This window comes from Callospermophilus lateralis, chromosome 6 (assembly GCF_048772815.1).
Source record: "Callospermophilus lateralis isolate mCalLat2 chromosome 6, mCalLat2.hap1, whole genome shotgun sequence".
NCBI lineage: Eukaryota > Metazoa > Chordata > Mammalia > Rodentia > Sciuridae > Callospermophilus > Callospermophilus lateralis.
The window spans coordinates 119,332,050-119,353,844 of record NC_135310.1 but is presented as its reverse complement, the minus strand read 5'-3'; the positions used below and the strand labels follow the sequence as shown (position 1 = coordinate 119,353,844).

The 21,795-nt window shown below is 40.3% G+C and overlaps 3 protein-coding genes across 12 annotated transcripts in view; 2 read left to right on the top strand and 1 right to left on the bottom strand.

Moving 5' to 3' along the window:
- Bltp3a (bridge-like lipid transfer protein family member 3A) overlaps positions 1 to 4,796 on the top strand; it is a 70,885-nt gene extending 66,089 nt beyond the window's left edge. Inside the window, exon 21 of the mRNA XM_076858871.1 lies at positions 320 to 4,796. Coding sequence (XP_076714986.1) covers positions 320 to 445 — 126 coding nt within the window. The 3' untranslated portion in view covers positions 446 to 4,796. The remainder of the gene's footprint in view (positions 1 to 319) is intronic.
- A 70-nt stretch (positions 4,797 to 4,866) lies between these two features.
- Positions 4,867 to 16,954, bottom strand: Taf11 (TATA-box binding protein associated factor 11). Its single transcript, XM_076858872.1, has 5 exons — positions 16,723 to 16,954; positions 10,045 to 10,193; positions 6,790 to 6,877; positions 6,360 to 6,456; positions 4,867 to 5,701 (listed from the first exon to the last, which is right to left on the bottom strand). Exons 1-5 carry the CDS (start codon positions 16,891 to 16,893, stop codon positions 5,571 to 5,573), a joined length of 636 nt encoding a protein of 211 aa, XP_076714987.1. The 5' UTR covers positions 16,894 to 16,954; the 3' UTR covers positions 4,867 to 5,570.
- Positions 16,955 to 18,334: 1,380 nt separating this feature from the next.
- The window catches only part of Anks1a (ankyrin repeat and sterile alpha motif domain containing 1A), a 182,306-nt gene continuing 178,845 nt past the window's right edge, over positions 18,335 to 21,795 (top strand). For all 10 annotated transcript variants that reach the window (XM_076858864.1, XM_076858870.1, XM_076858861.1 and 7 more), the window contains exon 1: positions 18,335 to 18,525. In XM_076858864.1, the coding sequence (XP_076714979.1) occupies positions 18,335 to 18,525 (191 nt within the window). The remainder of the gene's footprint in view (positions 18,526 to 21,795) is intronic.

Below are 21,795 nucleotides of genomic sequence, written 5' to 3'. Positions count from 1 at the left end.
AAAAGCCATAGGGCTGAAAAGCTTGCTTATGTTGTGAGCACCTGGGTGGTTTGGTCTCCTGTCCCCTAGCAGCAGCTTCTGGAATTGCTGGCCAGAGGACGTAAGCCAGGAGCTGGAGGCGAGTGGTTGCTGTCCTTGAACTGATGGACTCTGAAAAGGGAGTTAGGTTCTTGGAGGAGATCTGGCTGAGGTCTCTTGATCAGTGACTTGACCTGTGGATTTTTCTGTTTGAATTCTTCCTTCCTGCTCTCTTTACTGGCTATTATTGCAAGGTGATATTACCATATTCACTAACTGTGAACCGCTTGTTATTCCTCAGGTGAATGAACTGCCTACCCTACAAAAAGAACTTATAGAAACTAAACAAGCATTGGCCAGTGCTAACCAGGATAAAGAGAAACTTCTTCAGGAGATTAGGAAATATAACCCCCTCTTTGAGCTCTGATAGCAGAGGCTCAGCCGTCTGTGCCAAGGAGAGAAGAGATCACCAGCAGTAGCACCACCTGGGACAGAGGGCGTCTTCCAGCACTGGAATGATCCGCTGAGGATGCAGGAGGGACCGGGTGTGCTCAGTACACGCCTCCTGGGTGCACTTTCCGCTAGCTTTTCTAGCTTGGATAGAGGATAGGGCAAAGCTTGACTGCATCCCAGGAAATTGGGGTCGCTTTGTACGTGGCTCAAGCATCATTTGTTGCCTGTATAAAGCTAAAGCCTTTTGGCCTTCTGCACACTAAGTGGAATCTTCTCCACACGGTAGGGCCATTTCACTTCTTGGTTTCATGGTGGAGATTTTTGCTTCCTTCACAGCCTGTGTGAACAATTGAAAGTACCCATTTCCTCAGCCACCCACAGACCCACCAAAGGTCTCGTGTCCCAGAGCTTCCTGTAGCAGACCTGAAAAGTTGTTGACCAGAACTTTATAGTGGAAGAGAACAGGAAATAGCTCAGCAAGGGGAGGGTGGGTAGAGAGGCACAAGAATAAGGGAGACCTGGACTCTGCCTGCTTTGGAATGGGAATGAGGCTCAGATCATCTTGGCAGATGTTACAGTCAGATTTTTCAGGGTCAAGCTTCCTTTTGTTGTAATTTCATCATTGTGATGCTGTGGAAGAAAGTAAACAGCAGTTGTGACTAAGCCATATCATCTTTCCTTTCTGTAACATAATTTATTTGAAATTTAAATCAAGAAAAAAATGTTCACTCTGAGCTAGGGTGAAGGCAAGATGAGGTACGGTCAACACGGGAGCCCTCTGGGCTCCTGAGCCCTCCAGGCTCCTGCCCCTCTTCTGCAGTTGCACCTGAGAAGTCAATTCCTCTGTCTTCCTGAGGTTCATGGTCATCTTCTTTCCCAGCATCCTGATTTTGCTCACCTGAGCACTTGGTCATTTGGGAACTGAAAATGTGTTTAAATCTTGATTAACATAAACATCTCAACCTGTTGCCTCTCACTCCCCTCTATTACTATGGCTTTTAAAAATCATGTAATTTTGATGTAAGTAAAAAACAACAGCAGCAGCAGCAAAAACCCCCTTCGATATATCTGGATTTCCCTTTCCTAATTCTTCAAAACTCTGCCTTCATCCATACCTCTGTGGTGTGGTTCAGGCTGTGTCGATTTGGCAGAAGGTATCAGCTAACTCACCTTGATTTAACAAGATGGTAAAATAGTGAAGTAGTGATATCACTGAAGTCTTAATCGAACATAACCTATTGGAAGAGAAGTAAATGGTTTCTTTTATAGGAAATCATGCTTGATTTATATAGTCTGTTTTTTTGAGGATAAAAAGAAACATGGGAACAAGATCTAATTTGTTGAGACTTTTAAGGACTTTAGTTAAATTTCTCCACTAAGGCAAATTTTAAGATATCAGTTACTATCAGATTGTGGGAATTTGTCATTCTTGGGACATAAATTAAAGACTTGGGACTAAGGAAACATTTTTCTGGAGAGAATGTTAGCAGGGGAAGTTTCCTAAGGGTCAGTGATTGGTTCAGTGTTAAGATTCTTATAAATGACCCAAATGTAGGTCTTGACAATGCAATAAAATGTTGCCGTTTCCATACGATAAAAGGTAGACCAGAAGAGATGGAGACAGACGACAACAAACCCTCACAAAGTCATGGACAGATCACATCTAGCAGGACTGTGAATACTCAAAAAAGTGTCAAGTGAGGTTTGGCACAGTCAGTGTGAGGGAATGGGTTTCTGAAGAATGCTCAGTTGATGGGGCGGTGAGCTCAGGAACGCCAGCAAAGCACTGCTGAGCGGGGGATCGATGTGATACAGTGGCCCGAGCCTAGCTCCTAGCTCCTCAGCGCGACCAGGAAGGGGTGCAAACACCACTGTACCTCATGCAGAACTGTGGGTACATCTTAAATGATCTGTGTATCTCTAGAGACCTTATTTATCAAGTGTACGGTGAACGGAGGAAAGGTCCAGAGAATAGCAAAAATATTCTGCATGACACATCTTTTAAGATGTGGACTATGTTCAACAAGAATGAAAACAGAGTGTTTGGTCGCATATCCAGGTGGGAGCAAGGATCCAGTCCTGAAATTCTAGCTTTAAGGTTCTGCCTCATCACCTTGGTTAAAAGAATTGGGAAACCTGATTGTTTTAAGAAGGGTCACCTGCAGAATCTAAGTGTGAATGCAGAAGGCTTAAAAGGAATCCCTGTACGATTGTCCCCCAAAGGGAATGATGTAAAACTGGGGCTGTTCGGTGATCAACAACTGAGAGGTGACATCCCTCCTCAAAGTGGGATGTTTGTAGTACTTCTTTCAAGGGCAGGATGTTGAGCTAAGTAGATCACTAGTCCTCTCAAGTGTGCATTTCTGATGTTCTTGGAGGAAAGTAGAGGGATGAGATTCAGTAGCCAGAAAATAGAATTATTCAACCTCAGGCTCCCCTGAAGTAATTTAAAATCACATTCTGATTCTCTTTCTCTGCTTCCTGCCTTGCCCTCCATATTCCTCTGGCATCCCGCCATGCAAAGATGTGTCTAGTAGGCATTGCTTGGTATACCTTTGCCTTAAGCTTAAAGTAGAAACACATCCAGCAAGTACCAAGGCTGACCTCTTAATGGCCAGAGCTGTGTGTTTTCTGGGTTCTCTGAAGGAGTCTGGAATTCTTGTCCATATGACAAATGGAGTCTTAGAATTTCTGACTTATGTGGCAGCTTGGGCCATTGTCTTGAAATTACCCCTCAGGAAAATGTGGTAGGATTCATTATTCGTTAGAATTTTAGTAAAAAATTATCTTGTGTAACTTTATACTCTTATTCATTGGGTGATGATAACCTTTTCATAATGAAGTATGAACTAGTGGTAATCTTCAGAATAAGTGCAAAAGAAAATAACAAGGAAAAAGTAGTGTCAGCCCTTTTGAACTGTTTATGCTTTCTGCTTTGGAACTGCAAGACTGAACCAGAAATAATAGTACCTCAAGAAAATGTCGGGAGGATAGCACCACCGTCCCTCAGAGGCTTTGGCTACTGCACATCATCATTTCAGCTGTGGAACAACTATATTATCTATGATCATCAAGATTTCTTGTTTACATGCAGCAACTGGGGATAAGCTTTAGGGCACACAGACTAGAGTGTAAATCCTCTTCACTGGGCTGCAGGGATGGTTGGCAATCTCAAATTGTTTTCAACTCACTGGAATAATTAACCTAGTTTTTGATTTTAAGACAGAAGTGGTTCTATTCACGTGATGGCTGCTTTTTGCTGTATATTTCATTTGACCTTCATTTTGCCATGGCTTCAACCTTTGTGTCTCCTTTTCCATGGCTCTGAAAGCATGGTTTCTATGTGGAATATACAAGGGATAACCCTCCCGCAACATACCCCATAACTTAAATGCTTCCACTTAACTAATGCACACTAATTCTTCCTTAGGGGGAAACAGAGTGGTAGAAGATAGTTTGAAGTATTGCCAGATGGGAACTTTCCATTTCAAACCTTTACACTAGGGATTTCCCCCCATTAACTGTTTCAGAGACTAGGGCCTTCTGCCTCATTGCTCCCTCAGCCAGAACAGGAATATTCCATTCATTTCTGGGTAGGATCGCACAGTAGATATTATGGAAGGTATTTTGTTTCCTGTGGCACTAGGGGAAACACTCGGACAACCTGCAACAGTGAGGCCTTGCTAAGTGGCCGGACTTTGATTTTCCTTACTTGTTATTTATCCTTTCAGCTTATCCAATATCTCTAATGGCAATAGGTAAAGTTCCTATAACTGTTTTAAAAAAAATTTCCTGTTAGAATGGAAAGAAGTCTTTTTAGTCAGTTTATTCATTTTCACTCAAGATTTAGCCTGACTTGTAGCATTTCTTTGTGAAGAAATGTCTTCACTGGCTAAGTATGTGCTTAAAGCCGTGAGTTTTTAATGTAAGATACTAAAAGTCAGATGTGTCCTGGTTCATAAGTTCAAGCTGTTTCCCCCACTCAGGGTGCTAAACAGAATTGGAATCTTAAAGTCATGCTCAGGAAAGCTTTGAAAGACAACAAATCAAAATCCTTCTCCCTGTGACACTGAACGGTAGATGTAAAGAATTCTGGGGGATTGCCAAGTACATACAGTGGTCTTATTACTGCTAATCACTGTCAAGGAAAGGTCACTCGCTCCATTCCCCTCTGTTTGAGGAAAACAATGAGAATGTATGCAACAAACTGGAAACCTGGTCAGTATTGGGAAATTTTAATGTTGCAACATCTAATCAAACCCTGAGTGTACTGGTTCTGTGAACCATCTGGAAAAAAAAAAGCATATTAAACTTATTAAACGATATTGTTTGTGGCATACCTGTTTATAGGAGTCTGATTCACATGGGCTTTCTTACATTTTTTTTAACAGTGTTTGAAGTACTCTTGCATGATTTAAAAATTATACTGGTTCTAATAGAAAATGGGAAGGGCTCACAAATTTTCACAAAAAAGTCAAGATCAGTTTTATTTGGACACCAAAAAAAAAAAAAAAGTGATGAATTTATTCCCATTCCAATCAGCTTGATACAAAATGAATCCACATACAGCAAGCTGAAAAAATTTAATGATCACTCACCAAAATCCACAGGAGAATCTTAAATATTAACAAGCACAAATTATTCCACTACTCCTGTTATCACTGCGTCCTTCACAGTAGAGAATTGTAAGTCAAAAGTTTCGGTTGTTTCATCTACTTAAAACCAGACATAAGCCAAGTCTCAGCAAATTTAGGCTTCAATGTGAAACCATCAGAGTTCTCTTGGAAAGGTTTTCTCTCTCTGAAAGCAGCTCCCCTTTCCAGAAGATGCAGAAGGCTCATATACCTCTCTTCCAACTAGCCAAGAGACAGTTAAATACCTCAAAATGCTGTTAAGAGGTTCCAAAATTTAGTCAAGGCAAGTATGAAGCAGGCCACATGCCTTCTAGGTGTGACAGAAACAAGATGGGAGAAAGACATTAAAATCATCATGGATTCCTTGGAGGACTGAGATACCAAAGCACCAGGGCTGAAAGTCTCACATAACAGGAAGTCTGGAACCAGTACTCCTGTCCGTAATTGGGTTTTCCAGGCTTTGGTCTAGAAGAAGATAATTTTTTTGTGCTTCGAGTTGGGGATTTGCCCCTTTGACTTTAACCTCCGAACTGCCTCCCTCATGTGTTTGGGTTGTAGTGGTGGCATTTCTCCCCACTTCTCACACACATCCAGCGCTAAAAAGGGAAAGGGGAAAACTTTATTATCATACGAGAACTTACTCATTCACCACACAATCCTCCAGAGTCTTTAATTCCTGGTAACCCTTCTTAGGCTTACTAACATTTTCCATTCTGAAGAGAATGTGACCAAGTGTATCATATTCCTGTAGTATAATGTCCCATACTGAGCTTTATCATAGGCAACCGTTTAAAACATCTCCTGCTTAAAGAAAGATGTCATAAGCTAGAGATTAGCAATGGGAAGTAGCCAGGTTTTTAGCTTGATAGAAAAGAGCAGCTCCCGGGGGTGACAAAATCAGGGATAACTTACCACCTTGCACTCACTGCTCAGTTCTGGTAATTGCTCTTTTTGTATCTTTATTTTTGGCAGCAGAAACGAGGTCTGCATGTGAATAATACAACATCTGCTTCTGTCACCCTGGGTTAAGAACAGGAATCAGGGAGAGGGGTTTCCTAGATGATTCCTTGAGCCCTAGTATTTAAACTTTCAAGAAATAGTGGTCAAGCCCTACTGAATATAAGGCTTCCAGTGTAGTGAACTTCCAATACAAATTAACTCCCACAGGTACTTTGGTAAGTTCCTCAGTGTAAATGTTCTTGAAAATAAGACTAACACAGGTACAGTCCTGTACATGTAACCAACACTACTCACCTTCTTCAACCACCTCCCCGACGAAAACTTTGGAAATACCAGACATAGCAATAACAACATTCTGGGACACAGAGGTGCCAGTGATGGACTGGATCAGCTTAAAAAAAGGACAAAGACTAATTAAGATAGTCAAGGACTGGCTTTGGAATATAGTACCAATAAAAAACAGTTCTGTACTGAAAAAGTGTTTACTAAAGGTGGCATGCTAAAATTGAGACAAAGATTCATGTATGTTATAACTTGCTCTCTATGCTCTCTGGCTTACAAAACTGGAACTGATCACATAATTGAAGGGTATGTTATTTTTATTTTCCTGCCTAATTAATCCACCAGTTTGCTTAATATGTCGCTTCAAAATGCTGAGAGTCATAGCTATTGAGCCTGGTTCAGTTTTGATGTGTAGAGATGAAGGGTGGTGGTTCATCCTTACCCTTTTAATGGCCGCCTTAGGGAAAGCTGACCGGCGATACATTTCATATCGGTTCAGCTGCTCCTCAGAAAAGGAAGAAACCAGGATTCTAGATAAAGATTCAGGTAATTAAATTGGCTAGTAAGAATGAATGCTGAAGATGTTAAATCATTAAAAACACATCTCTCCATTATGTTAAGCAAAATAAGCCAAACTCAAAAAGTCAAGGGTTTTAAATGTTTTTTCCTCCTATGTGGAAGCTACCGAGGGAAAAGGAAAAGAAAAATAGGGGTGGGAGGAGGGAATCTCATAAAAATCAAAGGGAGGTCAGTAAGGAAAGGGATCAGAGATGGGAGGTAGGGGGAAGTACTAAGGAGTGATATTGGCCCAATTATGTTTTTACATTGTGTACAGGTATGAATATGTGAGCAACAAATCCCATCATGATGTACAACTATAAAGCACCAATAAAAAATCTAGGAACAACCGAGTTTTGGACATGAAGAAATAAATTTTCAAGGAGTCAATGGCATTAGTCTTGGTACTTATGAAAAACAGAATTAAAACATTTCTATTACTAAGGAACTTGACAAAGTGTGAAACAATCTCGTTTTAAACTTAATGATGTAGGATCACTGTCTCATACTAGATATATGGTGATTTCAGCTTTAGACTCTCTAATTCTACTTTACAGCATTTCACATTGATAGTAAATATTTAATATATAAACTCATATTCAAACCAGTATTTACAACACTAACTGATTTACAAGAATTTTTTTTTTTTTAAATACTGGGGACTGAACTCAGGGGGCCCTTTACCATTGATCTATATCCCAAACCCTTCTTATTTATTCATTCATTTTTAAATTTAAATCCTTTTAAAATTATTTATTTTCCCTTCTTATTTATTTTTGAGACAGCCTTGCTCAGTTGCCTAGGCTGGCCTCAAACTTGCAATCCTCCTGACTTAGCCTCCAGAGCAACTGGGATTACAGGCACATACTGCCATACCCAGTTTAGGAGAAAAATATTTACAAATATTAGAAAACAATTAATACTCTTAATACATAAATGGCCAAATCAATTTTAGGCAATTAACAGGAAGTTTACAAAAATATCAAAGGCTAATAATATGGAGTGAAAAATAACCTTCATTATTAACTAAGGAAATTAAAAATAAAACATTTTTTTAATTTTTTAAATTTATTATTACTATTATTATTGGTCCTGAGAATTGAACCCAGGGTCACTTAACCACTGAGCCACATCCCCAACCCCTCACCTCATTTTTAAATTTTTATTTTGAGACAGGGTCTCACTAAATTGCTTAGGGCTTTGCTAAGTTGCTGAGTTTGGCTTTGAACTCTTGATCCTCCTGTCTCAGCTTCCCAAGTCGCTGGAATTACAGGTCTGTGCCATTGCTCCTGGCAAGAAAACTTTTTTTTTTTTTTTGGAGGGTGGGTATCAGGGATTGAACTCAGTGGCACTCAACCACTAAGCCACATCCCCAGCTCTATTTTATATTTTATTTAGAGGTAGGGTCTCACTGAGTTGTTTAGTGCCTCGCTTTTGCTAAGGCTGGCTTTGAACTCATGATCCTCTCCTCTCTCAGCCTCCTGAGCTGCTGAGATTATAGGTGTGTGCCACTGCGCCCAGCAAGAAAACATATTTTAAAAAATTGGAAATATGTATGGAAAGTCTGAAAATTTTTCATACTGTTTGAACTATCAATTATACTTCTAGGAGTTTATCTTAGAGAGTAATAGAAAAATATGCAACAATGTGTCCAAGGATACATCACAGTGTTGTCAAAAGGAAAAAAAAAAAATAACCCAAACAATATGATTACAAGTATTGGTTAAATTATGATTTATCTACACAATGGAATAGAATTCAGCTATTAAAAATGATAACATATGCCAGGTGTGATGGTGAATGCCTATAATCCAGCTACTTGAGAGGCTGAGGCAGGAGGATTGCAAATTTGAGACCAGTCTGGGCAATTTAGTGAGACCCTGCCTCAAAATAAAAAATTAAAAAAGTGCTGTGGCTGTAGCTCGGTGGTAGACTTTTCCTATGTTCAATCCCTAGTATGTAAAAAAAAATTTAAAAAAGATGATTTATGGGCATAATTACTGACATAAAAATATTTAGCTCTACCAGTCAAATGCAAAAAAAAATCTGAAAACATATATGCACAAATATTAAACCCAAGGTTGTGTGGGTGTATGCTTAGAATAAACCCTGGGTGGTAGGCTTATGGGTACTTTTTTCTGTTTTTGTATTTTCTGATTTATTTACAATGAGCTCATACTATTTCAGTCAGAAACTATAGATTTTTTTATACTAGGGATTAAAGGCAGGGGAGCTTTACCACTGAGTTACATCCTCAGCCCATTTTATTTTTTAAGATAAGATTCCACTAAATTGCTTAGGGCCCTGCTAAGTTGCTGAGGCTGGCCTCAAACTTGCAATCTTCAGCCTCCAGAGTTGCTGAGATTATAGGTACATACCACCATGCCTGGCTATAATAGTTCTTTTTTTCTTGGTACCAGGAATTGAACCCAGAGGTAGTTAATCACTGAGCCACATTCCCAACATTTTTTTATATTTTATAAATAAAGATAGTGTCTTGCTGAGTTGCTTAGGGCCTTGCTAAATTGTTGAGGCTGGCTTTGAACTAAGATCCTCCTGCCTCAGCATTCCAAGCCACTGGGATTACAGGCATGAGCCATGGCACCCAGCTATAATAGTTTTTTGAAGAAAATTATAAACTACATGCTTTAATTACTGACATGAAAAACATTCACCATTTATAATGTCAAAAACATCATAGGGGCCGGGGTTGTGGCTTAGTGGGAGAGTGATTTCTAGCATGCGTGAGGCACTGGGTTTGATCCCCGCGGCCACATAAAAATAAAAATAAATAAAATAAAGGTATTGTGTCCACCTACAACTAAAAAAAAAACACAAATTAAAAAAAATCATAGTATTTGTGTTTGAAAAATAAATTATTTAATTTTATTTATGGAATATGTATATAGGAAATATAGCATACATATCATAGTATTACCATATTATATATATTATTATATATCCCATGGTGGTAAGGAAATATTTTTTCATTTTATTTATATTTTCTAAACTATAACACATTAATTGTCTTTTAAAAAAATCCAAAAAAGGAAAAAACATTTTTAAAGGCCAAAAAATTATTAAATTTGTGTGGTCATGTTAGAGCCTTGAAATGGGGAATGGTTGGAAAGGGACTTACTGCATCTTTTGAATCTCATCTTCATCCACTTTCTGCTTCTTCTCTTTCTTTTCTTTGGTATCTATTTTCAATTTTTTGGCTGTAGGAGTAAGTAATGATGAGTCTTCTCTTTCAACTGCTGTTAAATCTGAAATGTCCTGACTCTTCAGCTGGGAAGACAAAAGAAACCCTATTATATATTTGGCCTACTTTGCAGGCTTGGGCAAGGTTACAACACATTACAACAACAAATCCATTTATTGAGTAGTTTTTTGGTTCTAGGCACTGACTGTACCATCAAGAGTAAAATACAGTATATTTCCTAAAGAAAGATTATAGACCAGCTGTGAAAGAAAACTAGCTAAATAATCCAGTTTTCCAGTTTAGCTATGATCATAGCTCAGTACCTGTTTATGCGATGTCAAAGATCAAAACAACCACTCTCTCCTGGACCCACTTTTCTGACCTTGTTCTTTTAAGGGGATGTCAGGAAAGTCCTCCCCATCCAGCTAGCAATTTTGCCTCTAGAGCTACAGATCTCCTTACTGCTGATGATTCCACATGGAAAAAATAGTAAAAAAAAAAAAAAAAAAAAAAAAAAGGGGGTCTCTTGTCATCAAAACAACGTTTCTTTCAATTTGGAACTTTCAATGAGATTCTTCTCCACGTAGTGTTCTTTTCTTCCTACTCTTCAGTCCCATATCATGCAAATGCAAATATATTTCCCCTTACTAGAACAAAATTTTTTTCTTTCCCCCCTTTTTATTGGTATATTATCGTTGTACATAAACATGGGATTTGTTACATATTCATACATACACACAATATCACAATACAATTTGGCCGATATCACTCTCTAGTATTTCCTTCCTTCCCTCCTCCCTTCCACCCCAAACTTCCTCTACTGATCCCCTTTTGATTTTCATGAGATCCCCACCCTCCCCACTTTGTTTTCCTTTTCCCTCTGTAGCTTCCACATATGAGAGAAAATATTTGACCCTAGACTTTCTGAGTTTGGCTTATTTTTCATGCATTTGTTGTCCATTTGTATTTCTTCCTTTGAGAAGTGTTTAATTCATTGCCCATAATTAATTGTTTTTTTTTTTGTGTGTGTGTGTGTGTGTGGGGTGTAAAGTTTTTTGAGCTCTCTATATTATTATTCCTCTGTCAGAACAGTAGCTAGGAAAATTTTTCCCCCCATTCTCTCTTCACATTCCTAATTGTTTCCTTGCTGCATAGAAGCTTTTAAATTTGATCCCATCCCATGTATTAACTCTTGGCATTATTTCCTGAGCTTTAGGGATCCTGTTGAGAAAGTCATTGTCTGTGCCTATGTGTTGTAGAATTGACCTTATGTTTTCTTCTCAGAGTTGCATAGTTTCTGGTCTAATTCCTAGGTCTTTGATCCATTTTGAGTTGATTTTTGTTCAGAGTGAGAGATAAGGGTCTAGTTTCAAATTCATATGGACAGTAAGTTTTCCTAGCACCATTTCTTTAAAAGGCTGTCTTTTTTCCAGTGCATGTTTCTGGCACTTTAATCAAGAATCAGATGTCTGCATCTGTGTGGGTTTGTCTCTGTGTCTTCTATTCTGTACCACTGGTCTATATGTCTGTGTTTATGCTAGTACCATACAATTTTGTTACTATAACTCTGTAGTATAATTTGAAATCAGGTATAGTGACACTTCCAGCATTGCTTTATTCATTTATTTATTTTTAAATTTTTCTTTTTAGATGTTAACGGACCTTTATTTTATTCATTTATTTACATGTGGTGCTGAGAATCGAACCCAGTTCCTCACACATGCTAGGCAAGTGCTCTACCACTGAGTCACAGCTCTAGCCCCCAGCATTGCTTTTTTGACAAAGAATGCTTTAGCTATTCTTGGTCTTTTGTGTTCTTACAAATGATATCAGGAGTGTTTTTTTCTAGTTCTGTGAAGAATGTCATTGGTATTTTGAGGAGAATTGCATTGAATCTGCATATTGCTTTTGGTAGTATGATCATTTAAACAATATTAATTCTGCCTATTTATGAACATGGGAAGTCTTTCCACCTTCTGAGGGCTTCAATTTCTTTCTTCAATGTCCTATAGTTTTCATTGTAGAGGTCTTTCACTTCATTGGTTAGATTTATTCCCGGGGTTTTTTTTTTTTTTTTTTTAAGCTATTGTAAATGGAATTGTTTCCTAATTTCTTTCTCAGAAAATTCATTGTTGGTATATAGGAAAGCTATGGATATTTGTATGCTTATTTTGTAACACAAAGACCAGTGGTACAGAATACAAGACACAGAGATAGACCCACATATAGTCATCTGATCCTTGACAAAGTTGCCAAAACATACATTAGAGAAAACAGCCTTTTTAACAATTGGTGCTGGGAAAACTAATTATTTGTTTATTAGCTCTAACAGTCTTTTGGTGGATTTTTTTTGGACTAAGTATAGGATCATATCGTCTGCAAACAGTGACAATTTGACTACTTCCTTTCCTATTTTTATTCCTTTTATTTCCTTCTCTTGCCTAATTGCTCTGGTTAGAATTTCTAGCACTATATTAAATAGGAGTGGTGAGAGCAGACATTCTTGACTTGTTCCAGATTTTAAAGGAAATGCTTTTTTAGCTTTTCCCCATTTATTATAAGATTGGTTTTGGGCTTTTCACATATAGCCTTTATAATGTTGAGGTAGGTTCCTTCTATTAATTATTTTTTTAATGCTTTATCATGAAATGAGTGCTGAATTTTGTCAAAGGACATCTCTGTATCTATTGAGATGAATATATGATTTTTGTCTTTAATTCTATTTATGTGATGAATTACATTTATTGATTTGTATATGTTAAAGTATCTTTGCATCTGGAATAAAACCAACTTAATCATGATGTACAGTCTTCTTAATATGTTGTTGAAAGCAATTTGCTAATATTTTATTAACTATTAAGGTCATCAGAGATATTGGTCTGTAGTTTTCTTTCCTTGATGTGCCTTATATGGTTTTGGTATAAGTGTTATACTGGCTTCACATAATATATTTGGAAGTGTTTCATCCCTTTCTATTTTATGGAAAAATTTGAGAAGCATTGGCATTAGGTATTGTTTAAAGGCCTGATACAATTCAGCGGAGAATCCATCTTGTCCTGTGTTTTTCTTTGTTGGAAGAATTTTATTGCTCCTTCTATCTCATTACAAATTATTGGTCTATTTAGATTTTCTATGTCCTCTTGATTCAATTTTGGCAGATCATATTTGTCTAGAAATGTATCCATTTTTCTAGGTTTTCCAAATTTTTGGAAAATATTTTCAAGATAGTCCCTAATGATTTGCTGGATTTCTATGATCTGTGGTGATATCTCCATTTTCATCTGTAATTTTATTAATTTGGGTCTTCTTTTTCTTTTGGTTAGCTTGGCTAACAGTTTATCAATCTTGCTTATCTTTTCAAAGAACCAACTCTTTTCTTCATTGATCCTTTATATTGCTCATTGATCTTGGTTCGTTGATTTTGGCTCTCAATTATTTCTTTTCTTCTACTGGTTTGGGAATTGGTTTATTTTTCTTTTTTCAAGAGCTTTGAGATGTATCATTAGGTTGTTGATTTGGGATCTTTCTGATTTTTTAATGTAGGAATGCATATCTATCAACTTTCCTCTTAGAACTGCCTTCACAGGATCCCAAAGTTTCTGGTATATTCTATCACTATTCTCATTTGTGTCTGAGAATTTTTTTGTTGTTGTTTTTTTGTTACCAGGGATTGAACTCAGGGGCACTCCACCACTGAGCCACATCCACAGCCCTATTTTGTATTTTATTTTATTTTATTGTAGTTGTAGATGGACAGCATGCCTTTATTTTTATTTTATTTTTATGTGGTGCTAAGGATCAAACCCAGTGTCTCACATGTGCTAGGCAAGGGCTCTGCCACCAAGCCTGTATTTTGTATTTTATTTAGAGACAGGGCTCACCCAGTTGCTTAGCACCTCACTTTTGCTGAGGCTGGCTTTCAACTCACAATCCTCCTGCCTCAGCCTCCCAAGCTGCTGGGATTACAGGCGTATGCCACTGTATCTGGCTGAGTCTAAAAATTTTTAAATTTCTTCCCTGACTTCTATCACCCATTCATCATAGATCAAAAAAATTTTAAAGATAGTTTTGTCTGTTATTATGTATATATCTCCCCCATAACCACTTAACATCATGCTTGATGTTTAATAAATTGGCTTAATAAGAACAAAATCAAATCTAAATTTTGTCCCCTCCAACTTACTATGGAATTTTAAGTATACCACAAAACTCTTCAATAAGATTTGTTTCCCTTAAAGAGGAACTCAGATCTAAACTCACACAGGAATATGGGAGATAGGTGGGCATGAAGTCCGAATCTATTTTTGGTACTAGGGATTGAACCCAGGGGCACTTTACCGCTGAGCTATATCTATACCCCTTTTTATTTTTTATTTTGAGACAGGGTCTTGCTAAGTTGCTTAGGGCCTCATTAAGTTGTTAAGGCTGGCCTTGAACTTGCAATCCTCCTGCCTCAGCCTCCTGTTGCTGGCATTATAGGCGTGTATCATTGAACCCAGCAAGTTTGCATATCTTTGGTGATCTTCAATTTCTTTCTAATTACTGATTTATACAAGATTTTTTTTAACTCTGTGCCTCAATTTTGACTGTTTATATTTTCCTAAAAAATTATTCATGTTTTCTTGGATTTTTCACTTTTACTTGGCTTAAACTCAAAAATTAAATTTTCTTTTCCTTTTGGTGGTACTAGAGACCAAACCCAGGGCTTTGGACTTGTTCTGTATCCGTGAGCTATACCCTCAGCTCCTACTTTTGTTGTTGTTGTTGTTGTTTTGGTACCAGGTATTGAACCCAGGGGTACTTTACCACTGAAGTACATCTCCAGCCCTTTTAAAATATTTTATTCAACTGAGTTCTTAGGGTCTTTCCAAGTTGCTGAAGTTTTGAACTCCTGATCCTTAGCCTCCTGAGCTGCTGGAACTACAGACATGTGCCTGTGTACCTGGCTTCCTATGTTTGTTTAAGTGAGAATTCATTAGAATCTACTTTTATCCTTGTTAATTTCTTCCTATACTCTTCTGGTTTATTTTGTATGCTTATTTTTAAAATGTGTAAGGCTATGAATTTTTTCTAAAGAAGGTATTGGTTAAATCTCATAGAATGTAGTGTAGTGTTCTGTTTATTTCTTTAACCTAAGGGCTATTTTAAAAATGGCTTAACAATGTTGGGGGGTTAGTGTTTTCTTTTTTGAAGGAGAAAGTTTTTCACTGTTAATTTCAGGCTTTTTGCAATATATTAATAGGATGTGACCTGTTATGATTTCTGCTTTTAGGAATTTGTTTTCTAAGGCCTGGCATGGTAGTGCACACCTATAAATCCCAGCTGCTCAGGATGATGAGGCAGGAGGATTCCAAATTTGAGGTCAGCCTGGACAACTTAGTGAGACCCTGTCTCAGAATAGGGGGGTGGTGGTATATTTAGAAGCATTACAATTTCATATCTTTTGGGCACAGGTTTCTATATATAGTGGACTCTCTTAGCCAACTTAGCCAGTTATTCAAAATCTTTCTGTCCTTGAGACCTGTTTAAAGCTTCCTTGTTCACGTAGTTTTGGCACATTTTTCTCTTTTTCTATAAGTTCTTACTTTATATATTTGTTGTAACTTTATGTTCTGAAAGTCTGTTTCCATCTAATTTAATGCTAACTTCCTGATTTCTTAAGTCCTTCCTAATTCTAAGACTCAGAGATTCTACCTCCAGAAATGGAACTCAGAGAATGCTGAGATTCTGATCTCCTGACTGATGCTTAGCTAGGCAATATTGCTGAGCTTCTGGGTGGCACAACTGATTACTCTGTGGTTTTAATGCTGTTGCTATCCCTGGACATTAATATCCATGTCACTGATAACAGTTAAATGTCCAAAAGGGTAAGAACATGATTTAACCATTAACTCTTTCAAAACCTCCCTTTTTCCAGGTGGGGTGGACAGAGGCCTGTAAGCCAACAGCCTGGAGAGGTTGAGGTAGGATGAATGCAAGAGGGCACTCTCAGCAACTTAGTTAAGACTCCGTTTCAAAATTAAAAAAAAAAAAAAAAAAAAAAAAAAAAGGCTGGGGACGGAGGGTGGGGATCAATGGTTAAGTACCCCTGTGTTCAACCCCCAGTACAAAACCAAAACAAAACAAAACAAAAAAACTAAAACCCAAATCCAAAAAACTCCCTTTAATGGACCTGAGCGACTCTGCCACCTTTAAAGACAAAAACTGCTTAAACAACATCTAAGAGGGACCATATTGTGGTGGAAGGAATGCTCTGATTCTTGGGTGCTAGTTCTTGCACTAAATCTTAGTGTGATATCTGATTCTAGGAAAACCACGAGGCTATTTGAATTCCCTTACAAGTAGCTTTAAAGGCAGTGATCAAAATATACAAACCCAGTGCTTGGCCTCGCAGCAGCACTAGAGTTCTGTCGTCCCCTCCTACCCACCTCGAGATCGCCGACTTAAGAGTCGTGGTGAGTTTTGAGTTCTTCTAGTTTGGCAGAGACTAACCCAGGAAGCAGGGCAAGCTGAATGGACTAGGAAATGTGGGTGCGCGTTACCATATTTCTCTCTTTGTTTCTATACAGTAACATAATCTCGGATTACTTCTCCAGCTTCAACACATCTTCCTACCTCGCCTTCTTCGGCTGCGGCTTCTTTCAAGTCCGCATCTCCGTCTCCATCCGTTTCCTCTGGGATTCCGTCATTGTCAGTAGTCCCGGGGACACCGGGAGGAACAGTCGTCTCATCTGACTCCCCTGTCTCTCCACCTTTGTCCGCCGGCGACTCTCGGGCATTGTCCATCGCCGCCGGGATTGGAGCAGAGATCTCAGAGCTGTCAGGTGCGGCGCTGCACAGTAGGTCAGAAGCTTACTTCCTGCTGTCGCGCTGCGATGACATCACCCCTACAGCTCCTCGGAGGGGTCATTTTGAAGCGCGCTAAATGACTTGAAGAGCTCTGGCTTTGTGGTAGTGGGAAGAAGAAAAATAGGAAGTGTGCATTCTCCTCTCTAGAAAACCAGCATTTGTGAGGGAGAGCAGTTTTGTTCACTGAAAGACTCATTTTTTTCCTTTCCGCATTTCTAATAATATAATGTTAACCCCTTCCTTAGCCTCTCTCCCTCAGAGTAAAGTTAGGGGACGGGGTTAAAACTCAGTTCCATTGCATGTTGGTGTCGGGGAATGCAGCTACCTTTGGCTGGCAAACTTTTAAGCAGGGATTCAGGCTGGTACCTTCCAATTAGACGGTGGCCGCAGGCTTGTATTTACAATTGAATGGTTAGCATTTCCTTTTTATTTCGCAACCACTTAAGCGGGAGTGGAGATGGGAGAGGGACTGGGAGAGCCGAAGCAGAATTAATCTAATTCATTTATTCACTCCACAACTATTGATCGCTTACTTCGAGTCAGGAACATTGCTAGTATCGTGGATCGACAGACAACTTCTACTGAATCACATACTTTCTTTTTCTTTTTTTCTCCAGCTCAGCAGTAGTAACCAAACTTAAGATCGAGTGTGGTTTCACAAACCTGACTTTTTCTTTTAAAAATTAGTTTGGTTAATTTCATCAAAACTAGGAAGAAAGCCTACAAAGAGGGAGGTCTCTCTTTTGCCCGTTTCACTTAAATGAATCTTTTCATGGAGTGGCAATGATATTTTTTATTTTAAAAATTTCCTGTCTTCCAACATTGAGATACGAGTTGGGCGTTTTACTCACCTGTGTATCACTAGGTCTCTGCATCTACAACATACTTAATGTAGTGTGCTGAATGGGCTAAGAAATGTGGGTGCGCGTTACCATATTTCTCTCTTTGTTTCTGGACTGCCTGGACGAATTACCGTATTTCCAGTCCCGTGAGCTCCCGAAACCTTTGGGGAAGGAGCGCGCTTCTGGAGGCGCGTACAGGTGGGCCCCGTTTGTTCTCTTCCACCTGCTCAGTGGTGCCCACGCGTGGCGTTGACACTTCGCTCTGCCAGGCGGCTCGCAGAACAGCCAGGTCCACCTGCGCTGGCCCGCGGAGCCCCGCCCAGCTAGGTGGGCAAGGGGGCGGGGCGCAGGGGCGCGGTGACGCGTGACGCCAGATCCCGGAAGTGACGCGCTCTCGGGGGGGAGAGGCGGGGGGGAGGGGGGTGGTGTCCCCGGCCGGTTTGGGGGGTGCGTTGCCCGGAGACGGAAAGTTTGGGAGCCCGTGCAGGCTTGGCGGCGGCCCCGGGGAGGGGGTCGAGGGGGTGGCGGCCCTGGGGATGGGGAAGGAGCAGGAGCTGCTGGAGGCGGCCCGCACCGGGCACCTCCCGGCCGTGGAGAAGCTGCTGTCCGGGAAGCGGCTCTCCTCGGGCTTCGGGGGCGGCGGCGGCGGCGGCTCCGGGGGCGGCGGCGGCGGCGGGGGCGGCGGCGGCCTCGGCTCTTCCAGCCACCCTCTCTCCAGTCTGCTCAGGTGGGTACGCGCCGCGCCGGGCCGACGCCTGGAGACCCGCTCCCCCGCAGGTCTCTTGGGTCCCCAGAGAGGTCGTGGCTCCAGGGACCCGGGCGGGGTGGGCTTGCGTCGTGTCTCGGGGCGAGGACCCTCGGAGCCAGGAGCCCGAGGGGGCGCGGGTGCGGGTCCGCGCGGAGCCTGGCTCTCCTGGTTTCGCGTGCTGACCCCGCTGTGAAGAATGGTGGGAGTGCCCAGGTGGCAGCCTCCGCCGCATGGCACAGCCCGGCTTCACCCTTGCCGCTCTAGGTGCCAGCTGTCGTTTCTCACAAAAGCCACCTTAGAGCAAACATACACAGCTCAAATCTCCCTCGCCTCCTGCAGATACTCGCACGCCTTGCAGAGTCTTGCGGCTCCCCGGAGGAAATTCTGTTGATTTCCTTCTCTTAGGAACTTGGAACCTTCGACCGAGCTCTACGGGACTGGACTTTTGTTTATATTAAAATCGTCCCTGGGTTTACCCCATTCTAAGTGTTCATCTTTGAGCCCCTCTAGTGCTTGAAGCTCAAATTGTAGTTCCTTGTTGTCAACCTCACTGGATTAGTCTAAGCGGCATATGCAGGATTCATTAGGGGGCTTATCCATTAAGAAATATTCGGATAGTCTTAGGAAACTGAAAAGTGCTTTAAACTTTCCGAGATCTGTTGAAATAAACACTTGAGTCTGGGACTGCAAGGCTTGAGGGGAAAAGATCACTTTTGTGTGGCTTGGAAGGGGGATTGGAGGTGCTTTGTCAGCGTGAGTAAAATATGTTGGTTCAGCAGTGCTTTCATAGCCTGTTTTCTTTTCCTTCCTTGTTCTTCTGGGGTTTTTAAGAAGTGGAAGTTCATTTAGAAATGGCTTTGGTAGCTTTTGTTCCCCATTAGTTTATGTAACTTCGATTTGTGTGAGCTTGGACCAAAAAAGCCCCAGGCTCTCATAAATCGTTAGGTATTAAGCACGGAGTACCAACCCAGATCTTTACAGGAAGATTTTTAAAGGCAAGAGTAGAACCCTCCCCAGGAGCTGCCTTTGGAGAAGAAAAATATGCTACTGTTGCTGCTGTTTCTCTAGCCCTTAGAACAGTGCTGGCTCATAGTAGGTACTCAAGATTTGTTGAATAAATAAAAGTTATCATTTGGAGAACAGTCAATTTATGAATAATCTGGTAGTGTTATTCACTATAATTTTTGGAGAACAGAGACATCACTTTGGAATGTGGGGGAGATCAGGGTCTTCCGGAGGAGGGGGAGTTAAGCTGGCCTTGAAGATATGAGAGTTTGTAAGATCAAGTATGGTGGGAAGATTCCAAGTGGGCACACCATGATCAGAATCAGATAAGAGAAAGGAGATTTATTTGGTGCTTATGGGGCACAACTTCTTACTTGGACTCTTGAGTATTTGGGCCAGATAAAGGTAAATAATAATGACTGGTATACTTCTGAGTGACAAGTGTTTCTTATATTAATACTCCTGTTCTTAGATTAATGCCTGATGACCCACGGGTGATCATTAATGTATGTTGAATGTATGTCCTGGGTCTTGAATCCTACCTAGATTCTTTGACCCTCTGCAGTTCTGATGTCTGAGAGGTAAGGGAAAGACATGGAGGTTTGGAGGGGCATCTTTCTCTCTGGAGTTGGTGATATTGCATTTGGAGAGTTGCTACAGCTTAGTGAACATCTTTCTCTCTCTTCAGTACAGGTTGAGTTATTCTTGATACTCTCATTCAGGTACTGTTGAATTTTTAGCTGAGGATTTAGCCACCGTGTAGTTAAGACAAGGAAGCCTGAGGAGCGCAGTATTTTTACTTTGGTCCTCTTGATGGTTTGTCCAGTCTCTGCCTTAAGCTGTGGGTGGGTCTCCCCTCCCCTGAGTTGGAGAGCTGACTCCTGACTTGCCCTGTGTCTGTTGTAGAGGCCATAGATGCCTGAGTTTTCCAGCCCCCGGCTCCTGTGACTGCTAGGGGTAAGGAGGATCTTCAGGCACTGGTTATATTAGGTGTGTCATTAATTAGAGGAAAACTCTGGTTAAACTTGGTGAAAGATTTCTGAGCAAATGCGACCATGCATTTTAATAATCCCTAGGCCAGTCTTTCTTTTTTTAAAATTTTTTTCTTTTTAGTTGTTGATGGACCTTGATTTTATTTACGTATTTATGTATTTATTTATTTTTATGTGGTGCTGAGACAATCGAACCTAGTCCATCACACATGCTAGACAAACACTCTACCACTGAGCCACAACCCCAGCCCCAGCTTGTCTTTCTTTTTGTAAGTTTGGAAATAGTAGAGGTGTCCTCTATGCTCCCAACCCCCGCCCCCCTCTCTGACAAGGACCCTGGGTTATTTAATGAGAGCTGTGGAATTATAGTTTCACATCTGGCCTTTGTCTCAGCTGTTGTACCTACCTTTGTTCAATTATTTGAGGAGCTTACAGCTGCAGTGGGTATAGATGTTTCAAACACGTGTGTTTATTCATGTGTTTATCATCTCCTTCCTTTATTCCACAAAGGTTTTGTGGTTATAATTAAGTTCCAAAATGCCTTCTTCTCTTAGCCCATCTCTTTTTTCTATACTGCTTGGGCTTAAGTCTTCTTAAAGTCCTTTCTGGTGATCCTAATAAACATAGATCTCCTGAGCTTCTACTTTCTGAGTGTAGTCAGAAGTCCTCACCTTTCAGAGTATACCTGAGAATCAGAAAGTCAGTCAAGATGACTTCTACTAGGAAAAAAAGAGTTGTCCTGTTTTTCTGATCCTCACTTGTTTACTGTACTGACTTTCTACAAGTTAACCACTTTGAGCCTCAATTTCTATGTCTGTAAAATGGGGATAATATTACCTGCCTTATAGGTAATGTCTGAGATAGTATATGTAACAGGTTTATCACAATTTCTAGCACATTCAAGTTCTCACTGATAGCCATCTTTGGTTTATCACATACAGTTTTGCCATGTTGCACCTGCCATGTGCAGGTTACTGTGCCAGGTACATTTTACCTAGTGTTCTTTCATGTTTGGTGATCTGTTTCTCCCACCATGGCAGATTAGAAGCAATAAGGGAGAGGCAGACAAATTAATGCCATTTGTTAAACCAGTGTTTATTCATCATTGACTTTGCGCCTGGCCAAGTGATTGCCAGCTGCCCTGTAAAATTTATGGTAGACCTAGCACATTGTAGGTGCTGTTCTCAGAATTAGGCCCTCTCCCACTGTGGTCTTACTGAGGTTATGGTAGTGTGGTATGTCTGTGTGAGAG

Bases quoted from the DNA above. Each gene is read 5' to 3' on its own strand.
- Taf11 (XM_076858872.1), bottom strand. From the start codon at position 16,893: ATGGACAATGCCCGAGAGTCGCCGGCGGACAAAGGTGGAGAGACAGGG. The intron at 10,194-16,722 runs GTAGGAAGATGT...TTGTCTTCCCAG, and splicing joins CCGCAGCCGAAGAAGGCGAG to CTGAAGAGTCAGGACATTTC. The intron at 5,702-6,359 runs GTGAGTAGTGTT...TTCCCTTTTTAG, and splicing joins CGGGGAGGTGGTTGAAGAAG to CGCTGGATGTGTGTGAGAAG.